Raw genomic sequence first — 27,057 nt, forward strand, 5'->3', positions numbered from 1 at the left:
ACACACACACCATTTAATTAGTTATATTTGTATATTAAAAGGCTATTATTATTATTATGAAACGTTAATTAAACTTACGCTACGTTTCGAATATATTTATTTTTGTTGTTATTTTAAAATAGAGTAGAAACGAAATATACTGAAGTAAAAATGCAATTAAAATTCGAAATTAAACGATGTATGCTAATAATAAAAAACTAATTAATGTATTTTTAAGTAAATAAGAACACAAAATAAAAAAAAAGTGAAAAAATCGTTTAAAAATATTTTTTTTTACAAAAAAAATGTTAAAATTAATGCAACAACGAAAATTTTTGTAAATACAAAACAACAGCTTTGCCTAAAACTAATCCAATTTCTAATATTAGGAATGTAAGTTAGTATGGTAATAGCAGTGCAATTTATAACATAAAACATATATAATATTCTAAATTATAAACCTAATTGACAAAATAACTACATTTTTAAGGATACATTAATATATTTACATTACTTGTTATTAAAAAAGCATTGTTAGGTTTTTTATTTAATAATTAAGATATTAAATTGTTAACTAAATGAAAAAAATATAGTTTATTACTTTACGTATAAACAATATAATTTACATTTGTTGGAAGTTATAAATTTGTTTGCATCTTTCAATCTATATTTTAATTAAAAATTTAATTAGTTGTCTGTGGTACATAAAATAGGTTACCCTTAATATTTAATGAGATTATATAAAAATAGCTTGTGAAGCTAATCATGTTTTTAATATTTGTTTAGGTAAATAAAATATATTTTTTTACCAACATTTTTTTTAAAGCAATCAAATTTAGACACCAATTTACTTATTCAGTTTGCAACATTAACTTTCATATTTCTGCTGGAAAATAAAATTTAAAAACAGCAACTCAAAATCCATAGAAATCTTACTTTACTTTTTCTAAATTTTATTGTTCCGGTCTGTTGTCGAATAAAACATCAACAACCGTAGAGTCTGCCATCGTGGAAATGTCACCCAATTCACGGTCACCTTGGGCTATTTTCCTTAAAACTCTTCGCATAATTTTACCAGACCTAGTTTTGGGAAGACCTGGAGCATTTTGGATGTAGTCTGGTGCACTGAAATGACCAATATGATGCTTGACTAAAAATGTAATTATTTGGTTAGAAAATAGAATTTCAAAATAAGCTATTTTAGATTTCAGGTTAAAAGATATCAAATTAATTTGAATACATAAATAATGTTTAATAAAAATACACAAAAAATTTTTTAATTTGGATGGGGCCTAATTTAGGTCTTAACAATGGATACCATTTATTACTCAACGTTCAAGTTGCCTTTACCTATTTGGAATGTTAATGACTATTATTACATGTTTATTAATCTGCTAATTGGATTTGGCTCTGTAGAAGTTCAAATCGTTTACAGCCTTCCACCAGGAATCAAACCTATGACCTCATGTTGTGAAATTAAGTGATTTAATCAATATACCACACCATCGGCTACGGAACTGTTTCTAACAGTCTGATCAAAAAAAAAATTTAATTTTGAATTAACTTACTTTGTTGCACAAGATCAGACTTCAATTCAGGAGTAAATTTCTTTCCATCAATAAGAGTAACAAAACAGTAAATACATTCCCCCTTTACTGGGTGAGGTTTGCCCACAACTGCAGCTTCAGCAACATCTGGATGTTCTATTAATGTGGATTCAACTTCCGCTGTGCTAAGAAGGTGACCTTTGCAGAAAATAATGGTAATTAAGTGGAGATTTAAAGAATAAGAAAAATATTTATTAAGTACACTAAATAAACATCAGAATTTTTAAAAATGGCTTTTTAGATAATTTTAGCAATGTCAGTATAAAGTGAATATCTTTCTTTTTTGATTTTTTTGGCAAAGCAGATGCATAGGCTAAGAAAATGGCACCAAATAAGTTATTTTGCAATAAAAGCCATTTTGCCGAAAAACAAAAAGCAGAATCGTCCACTTCTGCTATAAATCGATACAAACTAGAAATACAATAACATACAATGCCAAAAGACACCACTAGCAAAGATGTAAGCTTGGATTAAAAGCTTTTTTTAAAGGGGAGATGAACAGAGTATTTTACCTAGACTATTAAATTCAGTATATATATTTTTTTAATTTAATTTCCAAAAAAATATTTTTGGGGGGTATATTTTAAAAATTCCAGGGGGTTGGATTATGCATAGTAAAAAAGTGCCTACAACATATGACATTTAAAACTATATTTTAAAAGGCTTTACCTGATACGTTCATCATGTCATCTATTCTACCGGTGATCCAAATATACCCATCTTCATCTCTCTTGCATCCATCTCCAGGCACATAATAACCTGGAAACTTGGTGAAATAAGTTTGTTCGAATCTGTTATGGTCACCGTACACTGTTCTCATTATACCAGGCCACGGTTGTTTAAAAACCTACAAAAAAATCATATTTTTGGTAAATAAAAAAAAAAAAATTTTAAAATTGAATAATGTAACTAAATGAGAGATTCTATATTAAAATTTTTTTTAAAGATTTAAAAAAAAGCGGATTTTTATTAACACTACCTAAACACAAAAAAAGGCTAACAGTAAATGGCTTTATCAGAAATGTTAAAATTTTGTTTTTGTCTGATAGAAAACAATAAAAACCCATCAAATGTTTAACACAGGTAGTTGGTATGTGTGTATTTAATCACCACAAAACAAACGAATTTGTAACATTTGTCCTTGAAAATTTGTCCTAGAAGTTTTATAATTACCCAATTAAAAATTAACTTTAAGGTTAAGTGGAACCTAAACCAAACATTGAGATAATGAGAAGTAGAATACTAACATAATCATACTTTAGTAACAACAAAAAAAAAAATTTTTTTCTACAAATTAATAATATAACAATGTTAAAATATGTAACAAATCTATAAAATCCCAAACTTCCAAAGGCAATTTAAGACTGGGTTAAGGTGGAACTATATGTTTAGGTTGTAAAATCGACCTTTTTATATTGATGATAAATAAATACAAAAAATAAATGTATAAATATCTTAAATTTTGAAAAAAAACATACCAAGTAACCTTCTCCCGGTCCTTCTATTTCCTTTCCTTCTTCTGATAAAACAGCGGGTACTATTCCGAAAAATGGAAAAGTTGCTGAGCCTGGTTTGGTAGGAGTACAACCTGGTAAAGGGGTTAATACGTGACCCCCCTAAAACATTGATATTAGAAAATGATAAATGGGGCAACAATTAATATTTGTATATATATGTGATAGACATTTCGTATATATTTTTTATATATATTTTTATTAAAAGTAGGCAAGTTAATATAATATCCCTAGCAGAGCACAGTAAGGCAAAATAAAGCATGACATATTTTAATATAAATAAAAAACAATTTGTAACAACTTGTAAAAAACAATTTCACAAAAAGTTTAACATACCTTTTTATAATAAAATTTAAATAATAAAAACATTACACAATTGCAATAGTGTTACATGAAACTTACTGTTTCCGTTTGCCAGAAAGTGTCCACTATACTACATTTCCTATTTCCAATAACCTCATGATAAAACAACCATGCTTCTGGGTTGATCGGTTCACCAACTGTACCAAGCACTTTCAAACTGTCTCGCTTAAATCTGAAAAAAGAGGTAAAAGTATTGTCAAAAAGTGAATAAAAAACACACATATTAATAATAACATAACCAAAACAATGCTTTTAATACATAATCAACAGTTTTTTTTAATTACAATGTTTTTTTTAGTTTTAGTCAATACTTTTGAATGGCCACACAAAAAGTAATAACAATTCTTTAAAAAAATACTTAAAAATTTTTTTATTTTTACTTTTTAACAGGTTCCTCCCCATATTTCATAAGAGCCCTTATAGCAGTAGGTGCAGTATAAAACTTGGAGATATTATATTTATCAACTATTGCCCAATACCTACTGGGGTCAGGAAAAAGGGGAACGCCTTCAAACTAAAAAATAAGTAAAAATCAAATAAATTTGATATATAACGGTTTACTAAACTTAAGTAGTTAATTATTTAACAAAATACAAGTAAAAAATCTATAAAAATTAATTCTGATAATACTTTTTTACCCATGGTAATATTTATATTAAAATGGAATGTATTTGATTTTTTTGCATATTTATAGATAAAGCATTGGAGATAATTTTTTTTTAAACTACTGTACATAAAATTGTTGCGTGTATGCTAATTTTATTGTATTATATAAAGCTTGGTAACAAAATACATCATAAAAACAAGCATAAACATTATCCTAACAAAAAAATAAAAATTCTAAAGCAGGGACAAAAAAATGACATCTTTATGGCAGTAATACAAGCTTCCATGTAAATAAAAAACAGAACCAAAGGCAATAAATAATTGAAATTGATCGGACCTGATAGAAAACAAAGTCATAAATCAAATTTCCTTTTAAGTTCAGTGTTTTTCAACAAACAAACTACTGTATTATGATATGTACATAGTTTAAAATTACAAAATTCTATAAAATGCCCTTGAAACAATCTTCAAACTCAAACCATTTGTTTTATGTAAAAAAGAGGAATTAAGATAGAAGGTTAAGAGGTTAAAAAACAGCCATAATGAAAGTTACACAAAAATATTTACAAAAATAAAAGAAAAATAAATCGAACTGCATTTCTTCATAAATTTTTTTTAGGATGCTTTATACTTACCATAACAGAAGTGGCACAGTTAAGTAGAGGCCCATACGTGATGTAGGTATGTCCAGTAATCCAACCAATGTCAGCTGTGCAAAAGTAAACATCTTCAAGATGATAATCGAAAGTGTACTTGTGAGTGGTGGCTGCATATAACATATACCCTGTTGTGTGGTGTAGAACACCCTAAACATTGATAAAAAAATAATATAATAATTTCCTAAGCATTAATGGTTTGTTAAATCACCATTTTGTACGAGGGCAACTTGGGACTTAATCTGTGTAACAAATATTATTCAAGATTTATGTTCGTAAGAAGCCCTTTTTCCACGCTGGGAATAATAGATATATACTAAAAAACTTGAAATTGTATTTTTTTAATTAAATTACAACTTTGAATTAAAGTAAGAGTGTCAGTTAAACTAATTAGCATGGATAAAAAAAGACCTTAATAATTAATTTTAAAATGATTTCTGAAATCCTAATGTAGAATCGATATGTGCAATTTTTTTGTGGCATGAATTGCATTTAAATATTGTAATAACAAACATTTACAACAACTTCCCCTGAACTACTGTAAACAGTACCATCTGTCAATGCCTTGAATTTGGTTTTTATTTTAATAGCTAATACCAAATGGCAAAATCAGAAAAAATATTTTTATGTACTTTATTACCTATTTTTAATCAACACTAAAAAGTTATCTAAATCCAGAATTTAAAAAAATATTCAAAAAATATTCATATAAAAATTTTGATCAGCTACCTTAGGTTTTCCGGTTGAACCACTGGTGTACAAAATAAAAAGTGGTTCTTCACTTTCTAACCATTCTGGTTCACACGTGGTTGATTGGTCCACCATTAAATCATGCCACCATCTGTCAACTTCATCATTCCAGTTTATCTAAAAAAATTTTTTTTTAAGTTATATACACTCCAAAAAAATTATCACAAAATACAAAATTTAAGTTTATATAATAATCTAACACTTTGGTGATAATTATGTTACAAGCAATTTACACAAACATGCTAAGTGTAATACCATTGACAATGCTAAGTGAAAAGTTTTAAATCTAAATAAAAAACAAATAAACATGTGCCAGTTGCCAAATGGTCATTTTAAATTACGATAATACCCTAAACAGATTATATTTTTGCTCGGAATTTTGTTATAAAGTGTTATTTTAAATTGTCAGCATTTCCTGAAAGCTCCGGTTTCTGCATTGCTATTATTCATTAAATCATGAAAAAGTGGGACTGCAGACTCAGCAGTATATACAACCAAAATTTTATTACTAAAATAACTTAAAAACATTTTATCTAAAGTACCACCGGTAATATTTAACACAATAATGTAAAAAATTCAATAGATAAAATGTTTACCTGTGTTTTTTTGCAAGGTCGCATGGCCGGTCTTTCAGTGAAGTCATTGCAAAAGCTGTCAGCTTTTATATGTTTAACTGTTACACAGTAAGTTACTTTGTGGTCAACTTCTTTGCACTTTTGTATCGCTTCATCGGCTATCGACTTTAAATTGATCACTTTTGTACCACGAAAACAACCGTCTGAAAAAATATTATTTTATTGTGACTTTATTTTTTTGTCATTAAAAATAAATCAATAACTAAATTATAATATAAGGTATTTAAACATATAAGCAGGGGAACAGTTGTAGAAAATTACCTGCTGTGATTAAAATGTCACACTTTGCATCTAAGATCCTATGGCATAACGAATCTGCAGAAAATCCACCAAACTTAAAAAAAATAACATTAAGATTTTATTTTAGCATTTTAAATGTAAACAATAGAAACATTTTAGCATAACAGAAATGCTGTTTTGCCAGGGGCAATTTTAAAATAAATTTAATTTTTTTTTTAATAAAAGAAATTTAAAAAATGTGGTATATACTTACAACAATAGAATGAATAGCACCAATTCGAGTACAAGCTAACATAGCAACAACTAATTCTAGAATCATAGGCATGTAAATTGCGACTCTATCTCCTTTCTTTACATTTAAAGATTTTAAAACATTTGCGAATTTGCAAACCTAAACAAAAAAACAATTTTAGATGAATATTTTTTTTTGCTTTGTATATATATATAATATATATAGTTTGGTTTTAATTTTTTTAGGCAAAAAATAAAAAATATACTACCTAGTTTGTAGGTATATAAATTTAAGTTTAAATATTAAATAAATAACCTCTTCTAATAATTTGCTGTATGTAATACTTGTGCTATCCATTGGGTCATTTCCCTCCCTTTAAAACAAAAATGTTAAAAATTAAAAATAAAAGATTGCATTGTACCAGTACTATGAATCACATTTTACAAATAAAAATATTTTGCAAATATAATAAGAATACATAAAACCATAATACTAAAACAATGCTTTATGTTTTAGTTATACTTACCAGTAAAAAGCTATTCGTTCGCCATGCCCGTTTTCGACATTTCTATCAAGACAGTTATAGCAAATGTTAGTGGTTGCATTCTCCATGCACTTTATAAAGATTTTTCCTTTTCTTACATCGAAGTTGTAGTCAAAAAATTCTCCTGTAAAAAAATTTTAAATTAGAAGTGTGAAAATGTTTTGGGTTATTTTTTTTCTGATTTTACAAAGTACCACATAAAAAATCTCTATGTTAATGAGTGTCTAATGTCTAAAAATATTTATAAATTAATTTTTTTTTCTGTAGGTATAATGTATTATTTATTCTTATTTCCCAAGGTAAAATAAAACACTTTTAAATAAAGAATAGAATGTAGAAATTTGCGAAGTAAGGTGAATACCAGAACCCAGTGCAAATGCTAACAATAATTTAAAAAATGTTAAAAACTTAAAACAAAATTAATAATTATTATTTATATAATTTTAAATACCTGTGGCCTCCTGCTTAAAGTAGAATTGTTTTGCAATTTTTCCCCAAAATGCACCAGGGTTTGAAATACTTTCGTTGTACATTTCCCGATATTGTTTCATACTTTGCACATGGGAAACATTTTGAATTTTGTCGTTTGGTTGAAAAACTCCATTTGAAACAGGCTCTGACATTTTTTATTTCTTGCTTAAACAATAAGTGAATTAGCAATATGTTTTATAGCTGAAAAAATATTTAAACAAAATGGATTAGTTAAAAAAAACTAATTAGCTAATTTGCTATTAGAATTTTGCGTTCTTTCTTACAGACTTATTTCAACTTAACATTTTTTTAAGTAAAAATTAAAAATTTCTGAAGTTTTAAAGCGAAGTTGTATTACATGCTTGAGTAATCCACCGGTAAGATTTGGATAAAGAGGATAAAACTATTAAAGATTATTTTCATAAAAACATTAAACTTTAGATTTGCCTGCATGAAAGATTATCAACAACAAAATATATAATTACGTGTTAGTAACAAAAAATATTAGTGTAATTTAAAAAAAAAATTAATTATCTTGGTTTTAAACAAGCAGTATTTCATAAACTGCTATGGTTTTGTGATAGATTGTAATGTTACAATACACTTCTGCTAAACTTCCAAGACTACAATAGAGCTTTTAAAAATAATAACTGTTTATTTAAAAGTAAGAAAGTGTTTACTAATCTTCAAAATGCGGTTTGAGGAGAGACGGTATCGGTTTTACGAAGTAACATCGCGCTCAATTGTTTAACAAGCATTCCTGAGTCTGGCGATCTATAGTCAACCATAAGAAGAAATAATACTTAAATAAAAATGTGTTGTGTTGTGTAAAACTTTTATTAATAAAGTATAAGTGATTACTCAATTGTTTAATTTTTGTTAGTATAAGAAGTCCTTAAGCTAAATTTACACTTTTTATTTAAAAAAACCTAAAATTGTTTGAATTCTTCATCATCAAAAATAAAAACAAATCTATCTGACATTGTTATATTATTTATTTAAAAAAAATTAACTTTTATAAATCAACCAGTTTATTAAAACGAACTATAATTTTTTATTATTTTTAGTGAAAAATTTTGTTAAATATGTAAAGAAATGTGCAATAGTTTGTAAGATTAATATCTATAAAAATTTAAACTTTTTTTTACTTATTAAGGAATGTTTTCTTTTTATCTTTTTACTACAGCTTTTTAATTAACAAACAATTGATTTTTCGAAACTGTTTCTAAAAATTAATTTAAATATTTTCAAGCTTTATTTTTTTGTTTTCAAATTAAGGTTATACGAAGTACGAAGTAATTCAATATGGCTAATTAAAATATTATATATAACTTAGGTTGGAAAAGTATAAACTATATTTGTCCAAAGCGATTTATTCGTGCTTATGTTAAATAAATCTTAGAAGTTGATTTAAAAAAACGGCCTTTAGGTTAAGCGTAAGAAGATATATAATGTGAAACCAAGTTAAGAAAAAATGTCATTTATCCGAACAACCTTAAAAATATTATATTCTGATAATGTAAAATACATTTCATTAGGTTTGTATAGCTAAAAAAGATGCGTTTTTTTGCATTATATAATTGTTTTTAGTAATTAGCTTATCTAAGATAATACGAAAAACATTTCACCCAATTTGATGTTTTCGAAAGAATTACCAAAAGTTGTTTTGTTTAAAACCAAAAAACTGTTCGAAATTCCCACAAGTGTTTATTGAATTAATAGACGTTATTAGTTTTACGAAAGAACAGACCGTTTAAGTTCGTTGAAAGGTACCTGTTGTTTAACCAATTTGACTATTTCTTAAATGCTATATAGCAATTGCCTTTAGGCTTACGAAGAAATTAAAAAAAATGAATATAAAAAGTAAAAAATTGTGATATACAATCACTCTATTTATTTTTTCGTTTAGGCAAAACTATGAGTTTTACCAGTTTAACTTTGGTTATTTGTTTAAGTTGTCTGTTAAAAAACTGTTTTGCCAGTCCATACCTTGGAGATTGTCTTGTTGGAAAAACAATGAATGGTAAATCTGACGAAAAAAGTATGTTTTGCAGTTTCAAAATCGGGGTAATTGATATTTTAGTGAACTAATTTTTAAAATTAAACTAACCGTAAACTTTAAATAAGAACACGATTTGACAAATAATAGTTTTAAAATAATTTTTTTAAGTTATTAAAGACAATTTTGTTAATTCTTACGTAAAATAAAATGTTGCAATTTTTAAGCTAATCTTACAAACTATTTAATAAATTAAAAAACTTACTCTCGATCTCAACTTTAAAATACTTGATTTCTAACTTTATTACTTTTGTTTTAAAATGTTTGCAAAACAAAATTCGAGGTAAATGGGGAAATAACTAATATACAACGATCTTGTAAACAAAAAGAAGCTTGTATGGCCAATATAAGAAATAATGAACATGTTTGTCATGGGGAGAATGCAATGCGAAACATGGTATAAATCTAAGCGAACATTTTTATAAAATTAAACAATAATGATTACGAAATATGTAAAATTAATATCACAACAAGCAGGTCAAAAAATAATGTTTAACTTGAACTATTTTATTCATTAGGTGAGAGAATGTACGTATTGTTGCGGTACTGTCAACTGTAATAATTTAACAAGCATTCCTGAGTCTGGTGAACTATGGTCCACCTTCAACGAAGAAATAATACTTCCATAAAAATGTATTGTGTTGTGTCAAACGTTTTTTAATAAGGTATAAGTGGTTACACATTGAGTTGTTTGATTTTTGTTAGTATAAAAATAGCTATATTTACACTTTTTATATAACCTTACATTAATTAATTTTGCCACGATCAAAAAAGAGCTAATCTATTTAATATTTTTATGATAAGTATTTAAAAAATCAGCTTTTCAAATCAATTAGTTAGAATTCATTAAATTTTTGTCATCTTGTTTGTTATTTTAGACATAGTTTTATTATAAATTTAAAAAAATGCAATAGTTTGCCTTAAATGATTATTTAAAAATGTTTAAATTTATTCCCATTGAAAGAAAATGTTAATTTTTAACTATAAAATTGGAATTTTTAATATTTTCAGAAATAGCTTATTTTAAACTATTTGTCAAAAAGTATTTAATATTATTCCAAACTACAATATTTGTATTTAAACATGTAGGCTTCACTCAATAATTTAAGTTAAATAATAACAATTTTATATAAAATTTAGGTTGTCAAAAATATAAGGTAAATTTGTTCAACACAATTTGCAATTTGTGTTCTTGTAGTTTTTAGTCGCCTGAAGCGGGTATAGTTTATAAATGATTACTTACAAATCTATACATTTTGATTATAAAACAACCTAAAAAAAAATAAAATTGACTAAATGTGTTTAAATTACTTACCACTTTATTTTATCAAAACGGTTTTTAGAAATAGTGTTTTTTGAATATATTTCCTTTGCCAACGTTCAAATATTTTTATTATGTTCGAACTAAACAAATTACGTAGTTTTCGCTTTAAAAATAATTGTTTTTATTGATTGGCTTTTCTAAGATAATATCGTGAAACATTCCACTTATCAAGATGTTTTTAAAAAGTGTTATCGAAAATTGATCTTTAAAAAACAACAAAACTTTTTAAAATTCCAAAAAGTGTTTATTGAATAGAAGTTATTGGTTTTACAAAATAACATGCCGTTGAAATTCGCTGAAATATGTTGTTTAGCTTATTTATCTATTTCTATTAGGTTTTCCAGCTACAACTTTTGTTAAATAAACGAAAACAGTTTTCGAAGAACGATCTTAAACTTTAAAAAGGCGGTTAAATAGATTAGGTAATATAAAGCGATTGAGTATTTATTTTGTTGATAAATTTCGCTTTAAGTGTTTTGTTCAACCTTGTCAATTTCTTAAAACAATTCGGCTTAAATTGTGGTACAAATACAAAAAAAATGAATATGAACGAGCAGAAATTTTGTAAAAAGTTTATATTCGTCAATTTGTTTAAACGAAACCATGAAAATTATTAGTTTGACTTTAAGTATTTGTTTGTGTTTTCTTTTTGAAAACAGTTTTGCTAGTCCAAGACGGGGGGATTGTATTGTTGGAAAAACAATAAATAGTAAATCCGATGAAGAAAGTTTGCTTTGCAGTTTCAAAATTGGGGTAATTTATATTTTAAACACCAAATTTATAAAATATTATATTACATAACTCTCAATATAGAAAGCCACAGCAAAGTGTTTTCAAATAAATATTTGAGGCTGACTCATTGTAATCAACATCAAATAAACTTGCCTCAAGGGTTTAATTGGTTTGGTTTAATATTTGAGTGTTAAATGTGAACCTATAAGCTTAATTGCATTAGCGTTTCGCTAAAGTTTTTTACATTTTTTGTAGTTTGGTTCAAAAAAATGTTTTGTTTACTTTTTTCTGTTTTATTAAGTTTATCTTCTAAAAATGGTTTTGCTAGTCCTTTTGTAGGTGATTGTATTGTTGGCAAAACAATAAATAGTAAATCAGACGAAGAAAGTATGTTTTGCAATATCAAAATTGGGGTAAATTATATTTTAAAAGAATAGCTTATGAAATTTAACATAATATTACTCGTAATATAAAAAAGTTAAAGCAAAATGTTTTTAAGTATGAGTTAAGACATTGCAAGTAACAACTAATAAAGTTGCTTTTAGGGTTTAACTTTAAACATTCGTTTAACATTTATAAAAAGTTTGTTCTTTTTTTTTGATTGTACCTGTGTAGCTAGCTATACGATTAGATTAAGGCAATTTTAACAGTGCGTTATTTTTTTAAACTAATGTACAAAAAATGTTTTGTTTGCTACTTTTTGTTTTGGTAAATTTTTTTTTGAATATTGTTTTGCTAGTCCTGTTACAAGTGATTGTATTGTTGGAAAAACAATAAACGGTCGGTCTATCTGATGTAAAACAATATTAAACTCAAAATTCCTTACTTAAATAATTATGTTTCAGAATGTTTGCGAGACAAAATTTGAAGTCAATGGAGAGATTACAAACATACAACTATCTTGTAAACAAAAAAAAGCTTGTATGGCTAACATGAGAAATAATGAAAACATTTGTTATGGAGAGAATACAAAGCGAAACATGGTAGGCAAAATAAATAAAAAAATAATTTTTGGCTAAACTTTAAAACTTTTGGGTCCTAATTAAATTTATATTAAATTGAAATTTAAACATTATTTAGGCTAACGGTATTACCATTACTACTAGAGTTTAATGCATGCTAACCCTATATCTATTTTAGGTAAGGGTGTGTACATTTTGTTGCGATACTGTCAACTGCAACAATTTTACAACCATTCCTGAGGCTGATGACCAAACCTCTAAGATGATGTTAATCTTTTAAAATATCAATTCAAGTTTTTTTAACTGATTTCTAACTACAAATTTTATTGTTAAGTTACTTGAATAAAATTAATGCAAGTTGTAAGGTTTTTATTAGATTCGACAAAACTACTCGTTTACGTAAAAACTTTTAAACTTGGCCACGGCTTTTGTTCCTTCGGATACCGCATGCTTCTGCAGTTCTCCAGGCAAAACTTTTCTGACTGCGTTTTGTATATCATTTGCAGTTAACGTAGTGCGACTTGTCTTTTTCATAATACCGCAACTTTCAGCGGCTAGGACTTGAAACAGATGGTTAATGAGCGAATTTAAAACGTCCATAGCCTGCCGCGTGATGCCAGTATCAGTGTAGATTTCTTTCAGAATCTTAAACAAATAATTACGAAAGTCTTCGTGTCCCTTTTTGATCTTTCCACATCCGGATGTAGACGATGATCCTCCAGAAGAAGAAGATGCATTTCTTGAATTTTGGGTTGATAACTTTGTTTTTCGACTATGAGCCATCTGACCAGTAGCATAATTTAAACAACTTTTAACTTACCAAATTCATAAAACTTGCTGTAACAGTAATTAGGATTTACTGGCTTTCACTAACCCTATAGTATTAAAGCATAAAGTTCGTAGGTCCTTTTTTAAAAAAAGGGTTGCCAAAACATATTTTAAAAATTAAAATGTGAAATTGAAACATTGGTTCAGGCACATTTTTTAAACATAAACAATTTCGAACAAGGTTTTGTCAAAAACACTTTTTTTAAAAAACCATTTAATTTATAAACTTACCATATAAATGAGCGCAGGTTTGTTCTTATAATTTTGGTTTCGAGTTTCAACCAAATAACAACTCATAACTTTTTTTATTTTTTTTATAAGTAAAATGTCGTAACAATGCGAATAACAATTGCACTTATGTCAAATTATTTTTTTCCTACAAAAAACAACCATCAAACGTTGTGTAAATTTTTAGAATTTTAATAAAGCTATTTATTACATATGTGAACATTTAAAACAAAAATAAAATGTTGATTTTGTCAGTTTTTGTTTTTTGTTCTGAATTTTTTGGATTATATAAGAGCCATATATTTATTATGTGCACATTTAAAATTAAAATGAAATGCTGATTTCTTACTTTTTGGACTTCGATCATTTTATTTTAAACATTGAAATATAAAGGATGTAAATATATTGAGTTATGTGCCGCCTTGTGTCGGTAAATACAAATAAAATGATTTCATATTTCGCTTCTGATAAGATAAATGAATTTCCTTGTTTTTAATCTCTGAAACGTTGTCAAAAAAATCTTGTAAGTCCATATTTCGATAAGTTAGTCACGTGAGAATCAAGCCACGTAAACACTGAATCACTCTTAGCATTCTCTGCTCAAATAAATATCTTGTCAAGAAAACATGTCTTGAAAAAAAAGAAAAAAAATTACACGGTGTATATCAATAAAATTGTATACTACCTTGGTATGCGGTTACTTTTTTACAAGTCAGGTTTTGAAACGGCTGAATTTTAAATCATAACATTTTAGTTTAAGTTAGCTTAAATTATTAAAATATTAAAAGCAAAAGCATATGGATAGTTTCATTTAACTTTCGTATTTACTTTTTTTTAACTAAGTTTAAGGTGTACTAAATAAAATAAGTTAATTAAAAAAAAAGCTTAAATACAGCAAAAAAAATATTTAAGTCAGATTTAAATGTAATAAAATTTAACTTAATTTTATTCTTTTTAGTGTATTTACTACAGATTAAATTTTGTTAAGATATATAAGATTAACGTTTCTTTTTTAAATAACGCTTTATCGCTGAAACCTATTAACACATATTTACATCTTCAAATAAAAAATCAAGACAAAATGGCGCGATATCAAGAAGAATATGACGACGAAGGCCCGACATCTAGCGGACTACGAACACTGTGCGCTTTCCTTGGTTTCGTCAGCTTTGTGCTGCTTTGTTTTGTATTAGGGGCACCTTACTGGCGGGTTACAACTTCATGGGACTCGGCTGCTGCCTACACGAACATCTGGGAGTTCGAGGGACTGTTTTTGTCCTGTGTGAGAACTGGAACTCAAAAACAAAGTCAGTGTTTTGAGTTGCAAACGTTGATGATACAACCAGGCATGAACGGCTACGATGAATATCTCAAAAGCATTTACAGTAAGTTTTTTTATAAATTATTATTGTAAAAAAATTTTTTGGGGGGTAAAAGACTTCTTCAAACTCGTTCTACCAAAGATTTATTTTTTATGCTCAACAGCGCCATTTTGTGTTCAAAATCGTTCATTTAAAGCTATTTTCACAATTTGTTAAAGTTGTAAGTTTCTACCACGTTTACTTTCAAAAACACTAACACGATTAAAAATTATTTAAAAAAACCTACAAGTTTTATATGTTTATAACTACTATAGTCACTTTTAATCTATTCAGCAATCCCCAAAAACTAAGAACAATCTTTAAAAGCAATCAACACAGATTTGTTACATTTTTATTAAAATAATTTTTGGTTTACTAAGTCAACTTAAGGGCAATCAATCGTGTGGAGCTAGAAAATTACACCACGTGTATATTGACCGAACTATTAATATTTAACATCGCTAGCACGGGACCAAGCCTTGTCTTTTAAACAAAGCAAAACACAATTTCAAAGTTAAATAGGAAAGTAGTGTTAAGCTTACATAACAAGCAGAAACAATAATTTTATTATTCCAGTTTGGTGGTTGATATAATTTTACCAGATTCTAAAAAGTTGCAGTAAAAATTAAAACACTAAATTTAAAAAATTTTTGGCCAGATTTAAAAAAACTTTAAATTTAAATTAAAAGCAACAATGGTTAATAGCGGGGTTATAACTCTGTCGAGCATACTCGGCGGCCTAGCTTTGATATCAATTATAGTGGTTACTGCAGTACCACAATGGCGTGTAAGTGACATGGTTGCATCTCAGCAAAACATGATGGGCATTAGATCGCTGGAGGGAATATGGGTGAGGTGTACCTCATTCAACTGGGAACATTATACTTGCGATAAATATGACACCGCCCTGATAGGACTGCCTAGTAAACAAACACGCTTGAAAAATTACCAACAACATTATTAAAGTTTCAATATTTTAGGTGATTTAAGTTTAAATACTATATTTTTGTATAAAATCTTTATTTTTTTAGCTTATTTGAATGCGTTCCGGGCTTTTATGGTCGTTGCGTTGCTGTGTTCGCTTTCGGGCGTCTTCTGCTCGGCCCTTGGAATGAGATGTGCGCATGCGCTGAAAGAGGACAGCAAAGGAAAACGCTGGGTTGTGATAGTTGGAGGTGTTTGTCATATGGCTGCAGGTAAACTTTTGGTATTTTTTAAAAGTACAACTTGAACTAAAATTTTAGAAGCTTCAAGGTGTAAAGCAAAACTACAAAAACTTAAGTAATTTTCTTATTTGCTATTCAGGTACTTTAACTGGCGTTAGCGTTTCGTGGTACGCGGCGGAAGTTGTAAGAGAATATTACAATCCTTACTACCAAACTCAAAAGCTACGATACACACTTGGAGTATGCTTGTATTTGGGCTGGGTTGCTATGTTGTTTTCGTTGATTGCTGGATGCCTAATGACGTGCTGTACTTGTTTTTCCCAGCCAGCAGATAAGGAAACGTACACATACAAACCACCCGTGAGCTCAGGCAAGGCCTTTTCGTCATACCCAGGTAAATAGAGATACCATAATTTAAAATCTCCTAATATCTAACACATGAATAGTAATAAAGAGTTGTTAATTTTTATTGCCCTTTTACAGCCCCCACGGCAACCTACAAGTCTAACCCAGAGCCTTACAAATCCCATGACGATTCCTATAAGTATCGATCTGGTTCATCTCATCATTCAGATGATCGTTACAATTCCCGTAACCAAGCAAGTCAGAAATCCAGAAATATGGATTACGTTTAAACAAAAATGAATTCACTAACAAACATAAAAAACAATGAAACGAGTCAGTAATTACTGGTCCCCTTTTCAGCTAAAAAAGAGCACTAAACAATTTCAACTGCATCATATTTTTTTTATAACTATCGCGTTTGTTTATGCATTTTTTGCAATGCAGTTTAATTAAGGTGCAGATTTACTATTTTCCACTAAAAAGCGGCGTAAAAATTATTTTTTATGGTGTATATTGTAAAATGTATCTTTTAAATAACAACAGCAATACTTAATTTATACCAGTTTTTAATTTGGACATGTAAATATTAAAGGTTGTTTAAATAGAAGTTTAACTTTCAAATCATTAAACGCACCCACCCCGCAAATAACAACTGTCTAACAAATGTTAGCAACTTGTACAGGCCTGAACGAAAGATGATTAGATTTTGACATTTTTTGTTTTTATATTTTTTTATACTTTTTTCATGTACAAAAAATGTGTATTAGCATAACGTTTTAATTGTAATTGTCGTAATTGAAATTATTCATAAAACAATAATAACGCAATTTTGTCAAATAATCCTTTATACCTTTCATAAAAAAAATTTCAAAAATATTATTCTGTAAATGTTCATAGAATAAATTCCAACCAAAAACCTTTAACTTGTATTACTGTTACGTCAGATGTTCAAAGGATGGGTTTATGTATCAAATTAGTTATATTATATTTTGTTAAATATATGTTCAGACTCTGTCGCAATAGCACACATTAGAATTGTAAATAAGTAACTACTCCTCATGTTAGAAATATGATGTGTACATAAAGATAAAATATGAGACTGCAGACATGAAACGTTATTACATTCCTATCTTGTTTACTATTAATCACAATATTTATGCCTGATGTTATAAGTAATCGTTTAAAAGGGTATGTTGTAATCAAGTATCAAAACTAAAAATCAAATGGCCAACAAAATTCTAAACAATTGCAAAAGTCGTTAGTTTGGGCGCGCTCTGTTTAAACTCAATTTCAAAAACAAAATTAATTATTAACTTTAAACAAATATATAGACAGCAAACATTGATAATTAGAAACTTGACTTTACTTAGAACCTTATTTACCTTAAATATTACAACATTTTCAAGTTCGTATCAAAATATTTTTAAACCATACTGTCTTATATAATACATCAACATTATTTGCTATAAAGTCCAGAAAAAATAATAAAACTGACAATATTTCCGTTAGTGATTACTTTGTAAAAACTTAAAATTTTAGAAATTCTTTTTTAAGAGCAATAAAAATATTAAAAAAGTTATTATTAAAAAAAACAATTAACAGATTTATCACAAGACTCTTAGAAATTGTAATACCTTAAGCACATCAAGCTGTCAGAAAAAAAATATTAATTGGTAATATGCGCATATAAAATATAGTTAAAATATAGTAACACCCTTTTATTATAATATAAAATAGCTTTTACAATTTTTTTTTTAAATAAATTATTTTATAACCCTAACATAAAAATGCCATTTAAGAGAGTAATTCCAACAAACAAATTTACAACTTCTAAGTGGGCAATATTTCGTTCGTAGAACAGTGAACACGAGTTAGCAAGAAATGTATATCAAAATACGCCGAAACAAATATGACTTAAACAAATATATTTTCGAAAAGTAATAAAAAAGCATTCTGTATACAAGAAAAGGCCCGCTTTTCTAAATTAAAGTACACTAACGCTTTTCTAAATTATAGAACACTAAAATAAAGTACACTAAAAAAAATTTCTAAATTAAAGTACACTAAAAACATTTTAAATTTAATATCAGGTATTAAACATTTAAAATTTAAAATTATGTTAAAAAATAACAAAAAGAAACAACTCGAGCACACATTAAAAATATTAACTTTATAACATAAACAACGCAAATATACAAAAAAACGGGTTTAAATTAGATATAGAAATGACGCTAGCAAAAACGACCAAAAAAATGGACATAAAATTAGGTTTACAACATAACTTGACCGGACGACCTTTAATAAAGAGCAACGTTTACAAGGAAATAATTAAAATCTCGTTAAAACTTGCCCGTAGTCATGCGACATTGAGACAGTTAAAGTGAGGCGATATATTGCATTTTGTGCTGATTTGTGTTTTACAGGACTAAAAGGAAGTTATATTGCGTCTCGCAAGTCACAAGTGTTTTAGCGAGAGTCAGAGCAAGTTGAATCTCGATCTTAAACTGATAAAAAACATGGACATTTGGCGTGCTGTAATTTGCTTTGGAATATTCATCATTAACATTGAGATTATTTCAGGTAAATTTTTTAATCCTATTATTTAACTTGATTATATAATAATTAAACAACTAAAAGGCAATTTATACACAGGTCTTTTCTGCCTATCATGCCAATCCAAAACTTCCTTAGCTGAGTGTTACGAAAGTGGGAATGTGGAAAAATGCTGGCAAAAAGACCAGGTAGAAATGTTTTTAAATCAATAACAATAATAGCTAACAACTTTTTGGAATTTTTATCATGGTTTATTTTGCTAAAATGCTAAAGTTTATGGGTTATTCAATAAATGCTTACATTTTTTAAGGTTTGTTATACGGAGATTCGGTATGAACAGCCCGACCAAATAACAGGTTTGTATAATTTAAAAAGAATAAGTGCGGGCTGTAAGCAAAAATCTGCCTGTCTCAACGACCAGAGACAAAATAAAAGAAATTGCTATCATGGGCTGTTAAGGGAGCCACAAAGATGTTGCAAATGCTGTCAAAGTCCAGCTCAAAGTCCAGTACAAGAGAAGAAAGAAAAGGCGAAATCTGTCAAGAAGGTAAAAAGAGCAATAAAGATAAAATAGTGTTATATATTTAAACCCTTTGCCTTTTGTACAAAATTGTCTTGTATGTTTAAATATTAAACTTTTCGATTTATTTTTCCAGCGGTAAAAGCGTTTTTTAAGCGTTTTGATGTCAACGAAAACGGCATTGTCGAATATTGGGAAGCAAATTTGCAATCCGAAGGCAGAAGTATGAAAAACACAAATTTTTTTACAATTATTCTTCAACAAGACAAAAGTTTTATCAAAAACGGAGCAACCTTAGAAAAGTTTAACAAACTTATGAATTCGTGGTTAGAAGAACAAAAATTGGTAAATTTAAATAAGGAGATAGTCTTATCACAAACAATAAAAAATAATGCTAAATCAACACATATTTTTTCACTTTACAAGCATAAACTAATATACTTAAAAAACTATAAAGCAGTTTGTTTGGCAACTATATCCCATAATAACATGCAACCATATACCATGATATTTAACTACATTAATATTTAACAACCATGTGCCATACTGTTATGTATTTAACATCAAATTATTGTAAAGTTATAGACCAGTAATATAACTAATGCGATAAAGAAACATTAAAAAGTAAAAAAGAATATCTGATAATTTATGTTTAATTTTTAAGATTGCAGACAGAGATGGAAACGAAAAGATTTCATTTTCCGAATTCCTTTTATTTATTCGCCAACAAAAATCATTGGCAACGACGGCTGCTCTAACAAAAGTTGAAGCCAGAAAAATGTTCGAGAAAGCTTCGAAGGGAAAACGTTTCTTAAACTTGTGTGATTTTATGACAATCTACACTAAAGATGTATCAAAAAAATTAACCAGTAAGTGAGGTTTATATCAACTTTTAATCAAAACACTTAAATGGACAAGTAATACCTAATAATATGATTTATTTATCTAGAAATTCGATGCAAGACAAGATTATACCGACCACGTGGAGGAACCAGAGTGTGCAGTAACAGTGACGTCATAGGAAGCGTGTGTAAATTCACTTGCAACCCAGGCTATAAAATGCGTGGCACCGACACAGTCACGTGTTTAAAAACGGGCCAATGGGACCAAAGTCGACCGTTTTGTAAACGTATGTATATTTCAATTTAAAAATTAAAGATTTTATAAAAACAAACCAAATTTAAAGACATGATTTCATATAACAGGAATCGAATGCAAGCAGCCTTTGATGCCAGTTAACGGCGGGAAACGCATCTGCAGCGAATCCAACCTATCTTTCAGCAAATGTCGAACAACATGTGACGTCAAACGCAGTTACGTCATAACTGGAAATCCAAATACGATGTGTTCGGTCAAAGGAGAATGGACACAGCCAGCAGCTTGTTGTGCAAGTAAGCTTTATGTAATATACTGGAAGCATTGGGGATCAATCCCATGGGCTTTTGTAACGGTGCTTGGCCATTAGCCCGTGTGCTATATCGCGAATTTTATAACATTATAAAAGTTTTAAAATAAGAACAAACCGATACAAACTAATTAACTATCCTTTTTACGTAAAGGACCTTGTCCACCGTACGCCACCCTGGATTTGATTTTAATTTTCGACAGCTCCAGTTCTGTCGGAATGGCAAACTGGCAGAAATTAATGGCATTCTGCGGGAAAATTGTCGGTTCTTTTCATGTCAATCAAGAATCAGTACGCGTCGGGGCTTTTAGATATAACAAGGTACAATTTTATAACATAAGTACTGAAAGCATTTAATATAAAAAATCATCTACATACCAACTTAAACAAAAATAAAACAACAAGCAAAACATACCAAAAAAAGCTTAAAGGTTTCAACATCTGTAAGAGAGATTTTAAAATAAACTTAAAGTACTTTAACGGGAAAATTTTTCTGAAAAAACAGACCTTTTTAACATGTGCTTCATTTTTTTAACATTTTCTGATATCAAAATCTATTTAACTTACATGATTTTGTAGGACGTTGACACTACCACCGAGGTTATTTTAGGTGAAGTAAATTCGCATTTCGACTTAAAAACTAAAGTGCACAGCATCCCATATAATGGATCAGGTAAAGCAACTTAATTGTTTATACTTATGTTGTAAATAAAGTCTAGAAAGATATAGTTACTATATATAGAAAAAACAACATTTTTTAATCCTGCTAAACAAAATTGGTCCGGCAGCGTGGTGTAGTTGTAAGAATACTCGGCTTCACTACTTAAGGTCTTGCGTTCGATTCCTACCTTGAGTAAGGTAGATAAACCGTATAAACTCCTGTTAAGCCAACACCTAATCAGCACCCCACTTATCGGGCAATTATAATCTATAATATCTTAAACTGCCATAGGCAACTCGAGACTGGGTCGGGGTAACTAATATTGCTCTATGTTTAGGTCGTCAGGTCGAATTTCCACATCGAGGATAAATAATCGAAAAAAAAAATATTTAAAATGTTCGAAAATTTGATTTTACAGGTACCATGACCGGAAAAGCATTAAAACATGCATTTGACTACAGCCTCAACGTTCCCATGAACCGCCCCCATGTTCGTGACGTATTGCTCCTATTCACTGATGGTGCGTCACATGATGACGTCATCGAACCAGCTATGATGTTAAAAAAGAGAGGAGTAGACGTAAGTACAAAATGTTTTCATGTTATTTACATTCTGAAGAACACGAAATGGGTATTTCGACTGCTTGTTAGCTTATGCGTCATACTATATGGGAGAACCCATAGTAATTAAATATATTCAACAACACACCTTATTACGTAATGTTGAAACTAAATTAGAAAAACAAATTGTACATACCTAGTTGGGTTCTTCTTTTTACATGGTTTGTAAAAAATGCCTAGTCGAACCACTTAATTTAACCTCAATACTTTAAAAACTACATATTATACATAAATTTTTCTGTTAAACAAGTTTTAAAATAAATTTTTAGGTGGTAAACATATAAAAAAGCTTAATAAAATACAGCCCTAACTAATAACTGCTGTTTTATATAGAACACATTCGCTATTTATTGTAAATAATTTTTTTGTTTCAACCTTAGCTTTTAATGAAACAACAATACTGTAAAAGCTGGGCTTAATGAAACAAGTGTTGCTGTTTAAGTTGAACGATTATCGAAAACGCCGAAGGCAAAAAAGCGCTAAACGCAATGTACCGCAAGCGAAGAATTACATAAACGTTAAAGCTAAAGCGCTTCGAAAATGAAAATGGACTAAGGCATTAAAGCGTGGTGTGATGCATAAGTAGTATTCTGTAAAATGAAAAACAATTAGTCGTGCAAATTTAACAAATAATAGATGTCATTTCTCCTATAATGAAATATTAAAAAACAATTCCGCCTACAAAAGAGTAATTGCTAAACATTACAACGAAAAAAACAAAACCGCCTACAGAAAAGTAATTGCTAAACCATAAAAAAATTCTGCTTACGAAATAGTAATAGTTAATGGCCGTGCAGTGCAAATAAGCTACGCCTACGTTAAGTTTAAATTTTATTTTGTTTAACCATTGATGTAATAAACTAAAAATAATTGATGGTAAATAAACTCTTTGTCTACAAAACTTTGCAAACATTTTAATCCCAAAGATTTACATTTAGCAAACTTAGCTCATGTGCGCCGTCGTGAGGATAATAATTTTCATGTTATAAATAAGCACATTTTTATAACTTGTATTTTAAATTTGCAATGCACAAAAGTAAAAAAAAAAACTAAGCGTATTTTATGTAATTAATTGGATCACTTCAACTTTACGGTTCTCAGAAAATCTTATGTACTTTACGGTCCTTGCCACTTTTCTCTCGTACTTTACCCTAAAGACAAGTTATCCGTTTTTTTTATTCTGTCAAAAAGTTTTTATATTAAATTATTAAAAACACAACTAATGCATCTGAAATCTTACAATTACTCTATTAATTAAAGGTAAACGTGGTCGGAATCAAAAACATGATGGGAAATTTGGACGAGGGGCAAATGAGACAAATGGTTAGCGAACCGATCGACGACCACATTATGTTAATCTCAGGAGGCTTCGAGTCTTTAACAGAAGAGTTCGTGGCCCGAATATCCGACCTAGTTTGTGGAAATCCGTGCGAGTAAGTTAAATTTTTTCTTAGTTTTTGTAACTTACGTGTAAGAATATAGAATAAACTGGACTTAGCCTAGTAAAGCTTTACTGCGCTGGTGTAGTGTGTGTGAATTAGCCATATTTCATTTTAATCTAAATTTTCTTGGCTTAAAAGCACCTTTTGTCCTAGCGATTTTAACTGCTTTCTTAGAGAGTAATATTCAGATTCCTAACCGTTGCATTGTTCTATACAACAATTTTATAAAATATACAATAGTTGGCTTTTAAGGGTATTATTTTATTTATTAATAAGTGCATTCATACCAACATTAAAAACGATTATTGTTTAGACATTTGCTTCCATCAAGCCTCCGAAAAAATGAACTTTAAAGTTTCGGATTAGTTTTATTTATATTTATTTTTTGTGTGCTTTTTTATTCAAAATTGATTTTATTTCGTGGTTTGTTATTAAATTGTTTGTCTATTTTGAAAAATAAATACAATATTTTTTTAAGCGTAGTGCTAGAGGAAAAGTTTTTTAAAGAAAAACGTAGATACTTTCTGAGAAAAAAACTCTTAAAACTATAAGGAAATTTTAGCAATATTGCAACTAAATAGAACGAATGGCTTGATGATAAATTTCAAATTTAATTCATAGTTGATTTATAGATAAGCCTTTGCAACAAAATGAGCTATTTAAAAAATGCTAAAAAGATGCCCAACTTCTATATATTTCAATTTGTATTTTCGTCTAAAAATCAAAAAATATTTAAATTTAAAATAAATTAACAGCTTAAAAGTGTTCCTTAACATCTCTACTTACCAGCATTTGAAGGTGCTAGAGACCCTATTTCATTTTCCAATCTTAGAATCTCTAATTTCAGTTTCTCATTTTCTGTGTTTACCTGTTTTAACTTATCCTTGTGCCACTGGTTTGTTGAATGTAGGATATGTAGTAAAGGGGAAGTAATAGATTCAGTGATGTTGCATAGGGACTGGGAATGAACTGAAGCATTGTGTATTCTAGTCATTATATTAGTGCCACATGTCCTAAAAAAAAACAATTAAAAACAAGAATTAAAAAATATAAATGGAAAGACAATAACATATAAATGTTTACAGTTTGCTACAAACTATATCATTCCTTAATTTAATGGCTTAAAAAAATTAAAATGCAAATTTATCATAAACTAATAATTATAATATATATATATATGCTTAAATTAAATGTATGTATAAGATCTAATTTATTTTTAATTCATCTGTCATTTAAACAATAAAATTAAAATAAACCCTGTGGCTGAGTTGTACGAATCATTTTCTTCTTGAACTAGAATTTTAGTTAAATCTGTTAACGTTTTAAGATTAGCTTCACATAAAGTTTTCTTTCTTGTAATAAACACGGGGACTTCGATTCTGTCATACCTTAAAACAAATTCAAAATTTAAATAAAGTTCAGCAAATTACAGTATCTTTTTTTTTATTGAAAGATTTTTTAGTGTCTAACTTCATTAAGATTTTTTATTTTAAAAAACAATGTTTAAACAATATTTAACCAAATTGAATGTTTTATACTGTGGCTGTGATTCCCACTCAGGACTGTGTTTAGTTGATTGAAAACAAGTCATCTCTATTGTTTGTTGCTACAAATCATAAGTCATGTTTTTAAAAAAACTACAAGTTTATATAAATACAAAAAATATAGATAAATTTTACATTTTGCAGTTGATATATTAAAAAATATATAAACAACTACTAAATACTGGTGCTAAAAAATATTAAAATTAGCTTGTATTTCTATAACAAAAAAACAACTTTTTTAACATGCAAAATTCTGAATATTTAATTAAATTGCACCTACCAAGTTAGCTTTATTTTCGTTAAAGCATGAAAAAATAAGTCCGATGAAAGTTTGGTCCATCATTTGGTACATGGCTTGTGTTTGGACATCAACATGAGAAGGCCACACAGTTATATGTGGATGGGAATGATACCAACCAACTATACGCAGTGGTCGTTTAGTCTTGTTAGCTAGATTGTGGATTATAAATTAAACAGTTAAGAAAAAAGTATATGTGTCCAGAACTTCAATGCTGTTACCCAACAGCAACTATATTTTATTTTTCATGATTAAAATACTAAAATGTTTCTCTAATTTCCATTTTATGAATTTTTGTTTTAATTTAATGCTTCATAAACCTAATACAACAAAAAAAATCAAAAAAAGCCCAGAAATTATATTTTAAAAGAAGGATATTTCAGCTACTGTTGAAGCATTTGATAACTGCTCAACTGATATTTCAACCCTGTCTTTTCGTTTGTCAATTCTTCTTAAGAGCATGACTGCATAAATGTTAATTTCACATCCAGCAAGCTATAAAAGAAAAAAAAAATAGTTTTTAACATTTATATTGATAAAGACTAAGAGCATAGCAAAAAGCAGAGTAAATAATTATCCCATCAGGTTTCGTCCGGTACCTATAAACTATACAGGATCAAATGGATTGAATGGATTGAATGGACCAAATGGATCGCATGCATTATGCTTATTCTGAATGGGTGAGGGTCGGGGTTAGGGTTTAATTTATGCAATATTTTTTTCCATTCTATTCATTCGGTCCATTCGATAACCATTTGATATATATACATTTGATCCATTCGATCCAATCGGTCCATTCGATAACCATTTGATATACATTTGATCCATTCGATCCATTCGATCCATTTGATCCATTCGATCCTGTATAGTTTATAGGTACCCGGTTTCGGCCTCAATTTCCACTATCAAGAGCGTATCACTACTGGGTGCCGAACCCAAACCTCATGTAGTGTAGAAAATGTTCTGATCCTTACACCATGTTGAACCTACCTTACTTCTGCCCAGCAATGACGATTAGGCTTGGTAGAAATAAGTCAAAATGTTATATACGACTTAAAATACTACAAACCTGTTCAATCATTTCTCCTATACACAACCCCATGACTTCTTCCGTTTCGTTAGATAGAGCGTGAGTAAGACATGTTAAATATGCATCAGCGTTCAACGTTACACGTGCTACAGAACCCATAACGAATTTAGTTCTAAACCTTGTTGCTGGCCTTAAATAACTTAAAGTCAAACAAAGTGTTTTTTGTTATTATTAATCTTGAACATTCGTCAAAAACTTTTTGGAAACACATATTTTTCCGCATCAATAATTTTACAAAAATGTATTTTTGACTGAGGATAAACCAACTGAAAAAATGTAAAAAAAAAGAATGGCAAATTGTGCAAACTTTTCAATATTAAAA

At 28.5% G+C, this 27,057-nt stretch overlaps 5 protein-coding genes and 1 pseudogene across 9 annotated transcripts; 3 read left to right on the forward strand and 3 right to left on the reverse strand.

Moving 5' to 3' along the window:
* Positions 1–493: 493 nt before the first annotated feature.
* Positions 494–7,790, reverse strand: LOC145751411 (acetyl-coenzyme A synthetase, cytoplasmic-like). 3 transcript variants are annotated; one of them, XM_082567548.1, is made up of 15 exons: positions 7,578–7,790; positions 7,109–7,250; positions 6,898–6,955; positions 6,604–6,741; positions 6,372–6,444; positions 6,072–6,253; positions 5,455–5,592; positions 4,705–4,875; positions 3,844–3,977; positions 3,503–3,635; positions 3,065–3,202; positions 2,256–2,433; positions 1,548–1,724; positions 921–1,129; positions 508–643 (listed from the first exon to the last, which is right to left on the reverse strand). In XM_082567548.1, exons 1-14 carry the CDS (start codon positions 7,747–7,749, stop codon positions 933–935), a joined length of 2,031 nt encoding a protein of 676 aa, XP_082423674.1. In that variant the 5' UTR covers positions 7,750–7,790; the 3' UTR covers positions 508–643; positions 921–932. The 3 variants fall into 3 exon arrangements, with proteins under 3 accessions (XP_082423672.1, XP_082423674.1, XP_082423673.1); XM_082567547.1 differs by having other exon boundaries at positions 527–643; positions 916–1,129; XM_082567546.1 differs by having other exon boundaries at positions 494–1,129.
* A 4,152-nt stretch (positions 7,791–11,942) lies between these two features.
* On the forward strand, positions 11,943–13,028 carry LOC145751257 (uncharacterized). The gene is made up of 3 exons (XM_082567363.1): positions 11,943–12,125; positions 12,558–12,695; positions 12,853–13,028. Exons 1-3 carry the CDS (start codon positions 11,982–11,984, stop codon positions 12,952–12,954), a joined length of 384 nt encoding a protein of 127 aa, XP_082423489.1. The 5' UTR covers positions 11,943–11,981; the 3' UTR covers positions 12,955–13,028.
* Positions 13,029–13,061: 33 nt separating this feature from the next.
* Positions 13,062–13,457, reverse strand: LOC145751265 (uncharacterized). Its single transcript, XM_082567373.1, has one exon. It carries the CDS (start codon positions 13,455–13,457, stop codon positions 13,062–13,064), a length of 396 nt encoding a protein of 131 aa, XP_082423499.1.
* Positions 13,458–14,811: 1,354 nt separating this feature from the next.
* Positions 14,812–16,892, forward strand: LOC145750695 (claudin-15-like). Its single transcript, XM_082566782.1, has 4 exons — positions 14,812–15,115; positions 16,123–16,287; positions 16,397–16,651; positions 16,741–16,892. The coding sequence occupies exons 1-4, from the start codon at positions 14,812–14,814 to the stop codon at positions 16,890–16,892; spliced, it is 876 nt and encodes a 291-aa protein (XP_082422908.1).
* Positions 16,893–19,118: 2,226 nt separating this feature from the next.
* LOC145750696 (uncharacterized) lies at positions 19,119–24,156 on the forward strand (annotated as a pseudogene).
* On the reverse strand, positions 24,055–26,924 carry LOC145750176 (lys-63-specific deubiquitinase BRCC36-like). Of its 3 annotated transcripts, none has more exons than XM_082566137.1 (7): positions 26,715–26,924; positions 26,024–26,140; positions 25,628–25,804; positions 25,348–25,409; positions 25,060–25,191; positions 24,590–24,816; positions 24,055–24,517 (listed from the first exon to the last, which is right to left on the reverse strand). In XM_082566137.1, the coding sequence occupies exons 1-7, from the start codon at positions 26,832–26,834 to the stop codon at positions 24,501–24,503; spliced, it is 852 nt and encodes a 283-aa protein (XP_082422263.1). In that variant the 5' UTR covers positions 26,835–26,924; the 3' UTR covers positions 24,055–24,500. The 3 variants fall into 3 exon arrangements, with proteins under 3 accessions (XP_082422263.1, XP_082422264.1, XP_082422262.1); XM_082566138.1 differs by having other exon boundaries at positions 24,672–24,816; positions 25,342–25,409; positions 25,628–25,803; positions 26,023–26,140; XM_082566136.1 differs by having other exon boundaries at positions 25,342–25,409; positions 25,628–25,803; positions 26,023–26,140.
* Positions 26,925–27,057: the final 133 nt, after the last annotated feature.

This window comes from Corella eumyota, chromosome 4 (genome assembly GCF_963082875.1).
Source record: "Corella eumyota chromosome 4, kaCorEumy4.1, whole genome shotgun sequence".
In the NCBI taxonomy this organism is placed as follows: domain Eukaryota; kingdom Metazoa; phylum Chordata; class Ascidiacea; order Phlebobranchia; family Corellidae; genus Corella; species Corella eumyota.

Excerpts from the sequence above, each read along its gene's own strand:
- LOC145750695 (XM_082566782.1), top strand. The coding sequence starts at position 14,812 with ATGGCGCGATATCAAGAAGAATATGACGACGAAGGCCCGACATCTAGC. Across the intron at positions 15,116-16,122 it reads ATATCTCAAAAGCATTTACA|CTTATTTGAATGCGTTCCGG; the intron begins GTAAGTTTTTTT and ends TTATTTTTTTAG. Across the intron at positions 16,288-16,396 it reads TGTTTGTCATATGGCTGCAG|GTACTTTAACTGGCGTTAGC; the intron begins GTAAACTTTTGG and ends TTTGCTATTCAG.
- LOC145750176 (XM_082566136.1), bottom strand. The coding sequence starts at position 26,834 with ATGGGTTCTGTAGCACGTGTAACGTTGAACGCTGATGCATATTTAACA. Across the intron at positions 26,141-26,714 it reads TAGGAGAAATGATTGAACAG|CTTGCTGGATGTGAAATTAA; the intron begins GTTTGTAGTATT and ends TTTCTTTTATAG. Across the intron at positions 24,817-25,059 it reads TCGTACAACTCAGCCACAGG|GACATGTGGCACTAATATAA; the intron begins GTTTATTTTAAT and ends GTTTTTTTTTAG.
- LOC145751257 (XM_082567363.1), top strand. The coding sequence starts at position 11,982 with ATGTTTTGTTTACTTTTTTCTGTTTTATTAAGTTTATCTTCTAAAAAT. Across the intron at positions 12,126-12,557 it reads TTTGCAATATCAAAATTGGG|AATGTTTGCGAGACAAAATT; the intron begins GTAAATTATATT and ends ATTATGTTTCAG. Across the intron at positions 12,696-12,852 it reads AGAATACAAAGCGAAACATG|GTAAGGGTGTGTACATTTTG; the intron begins GTAGGCAAAATA and ends TATCTATTTTAG.
- LOC145751411 (XM_082567546.1), bottom strand. The coding sequence starts at position 7,749 with ATGTCAGAGCCTGTTTCAAATGGAGTTTTTCAACCAAACGACAAAATT. Across the intron at positions 5,593-6,071 it reads GACCTTGCAAAAAAACACAG|ATAAACTGGAATGATGAAGT; the intron begins GTAAACATTTTA and ends AAATTTTTTTAG. Across the intron at positions 3,636-3,843 it reads GGGGAGGAACCTGTTAAAAA|ATTTAAGCGAGACAGTTTGA; the intron begins GTAAAAATAAAA and ends CTCTTTTTTCAG.
- LOC145751265 (XM_082567373.1), bottom strand. The coding sequence starts at position 13,457 with ATGGCTCATAGTCGAAAAACAAAGTTATCAACCCAAAATTCAAGAAAT.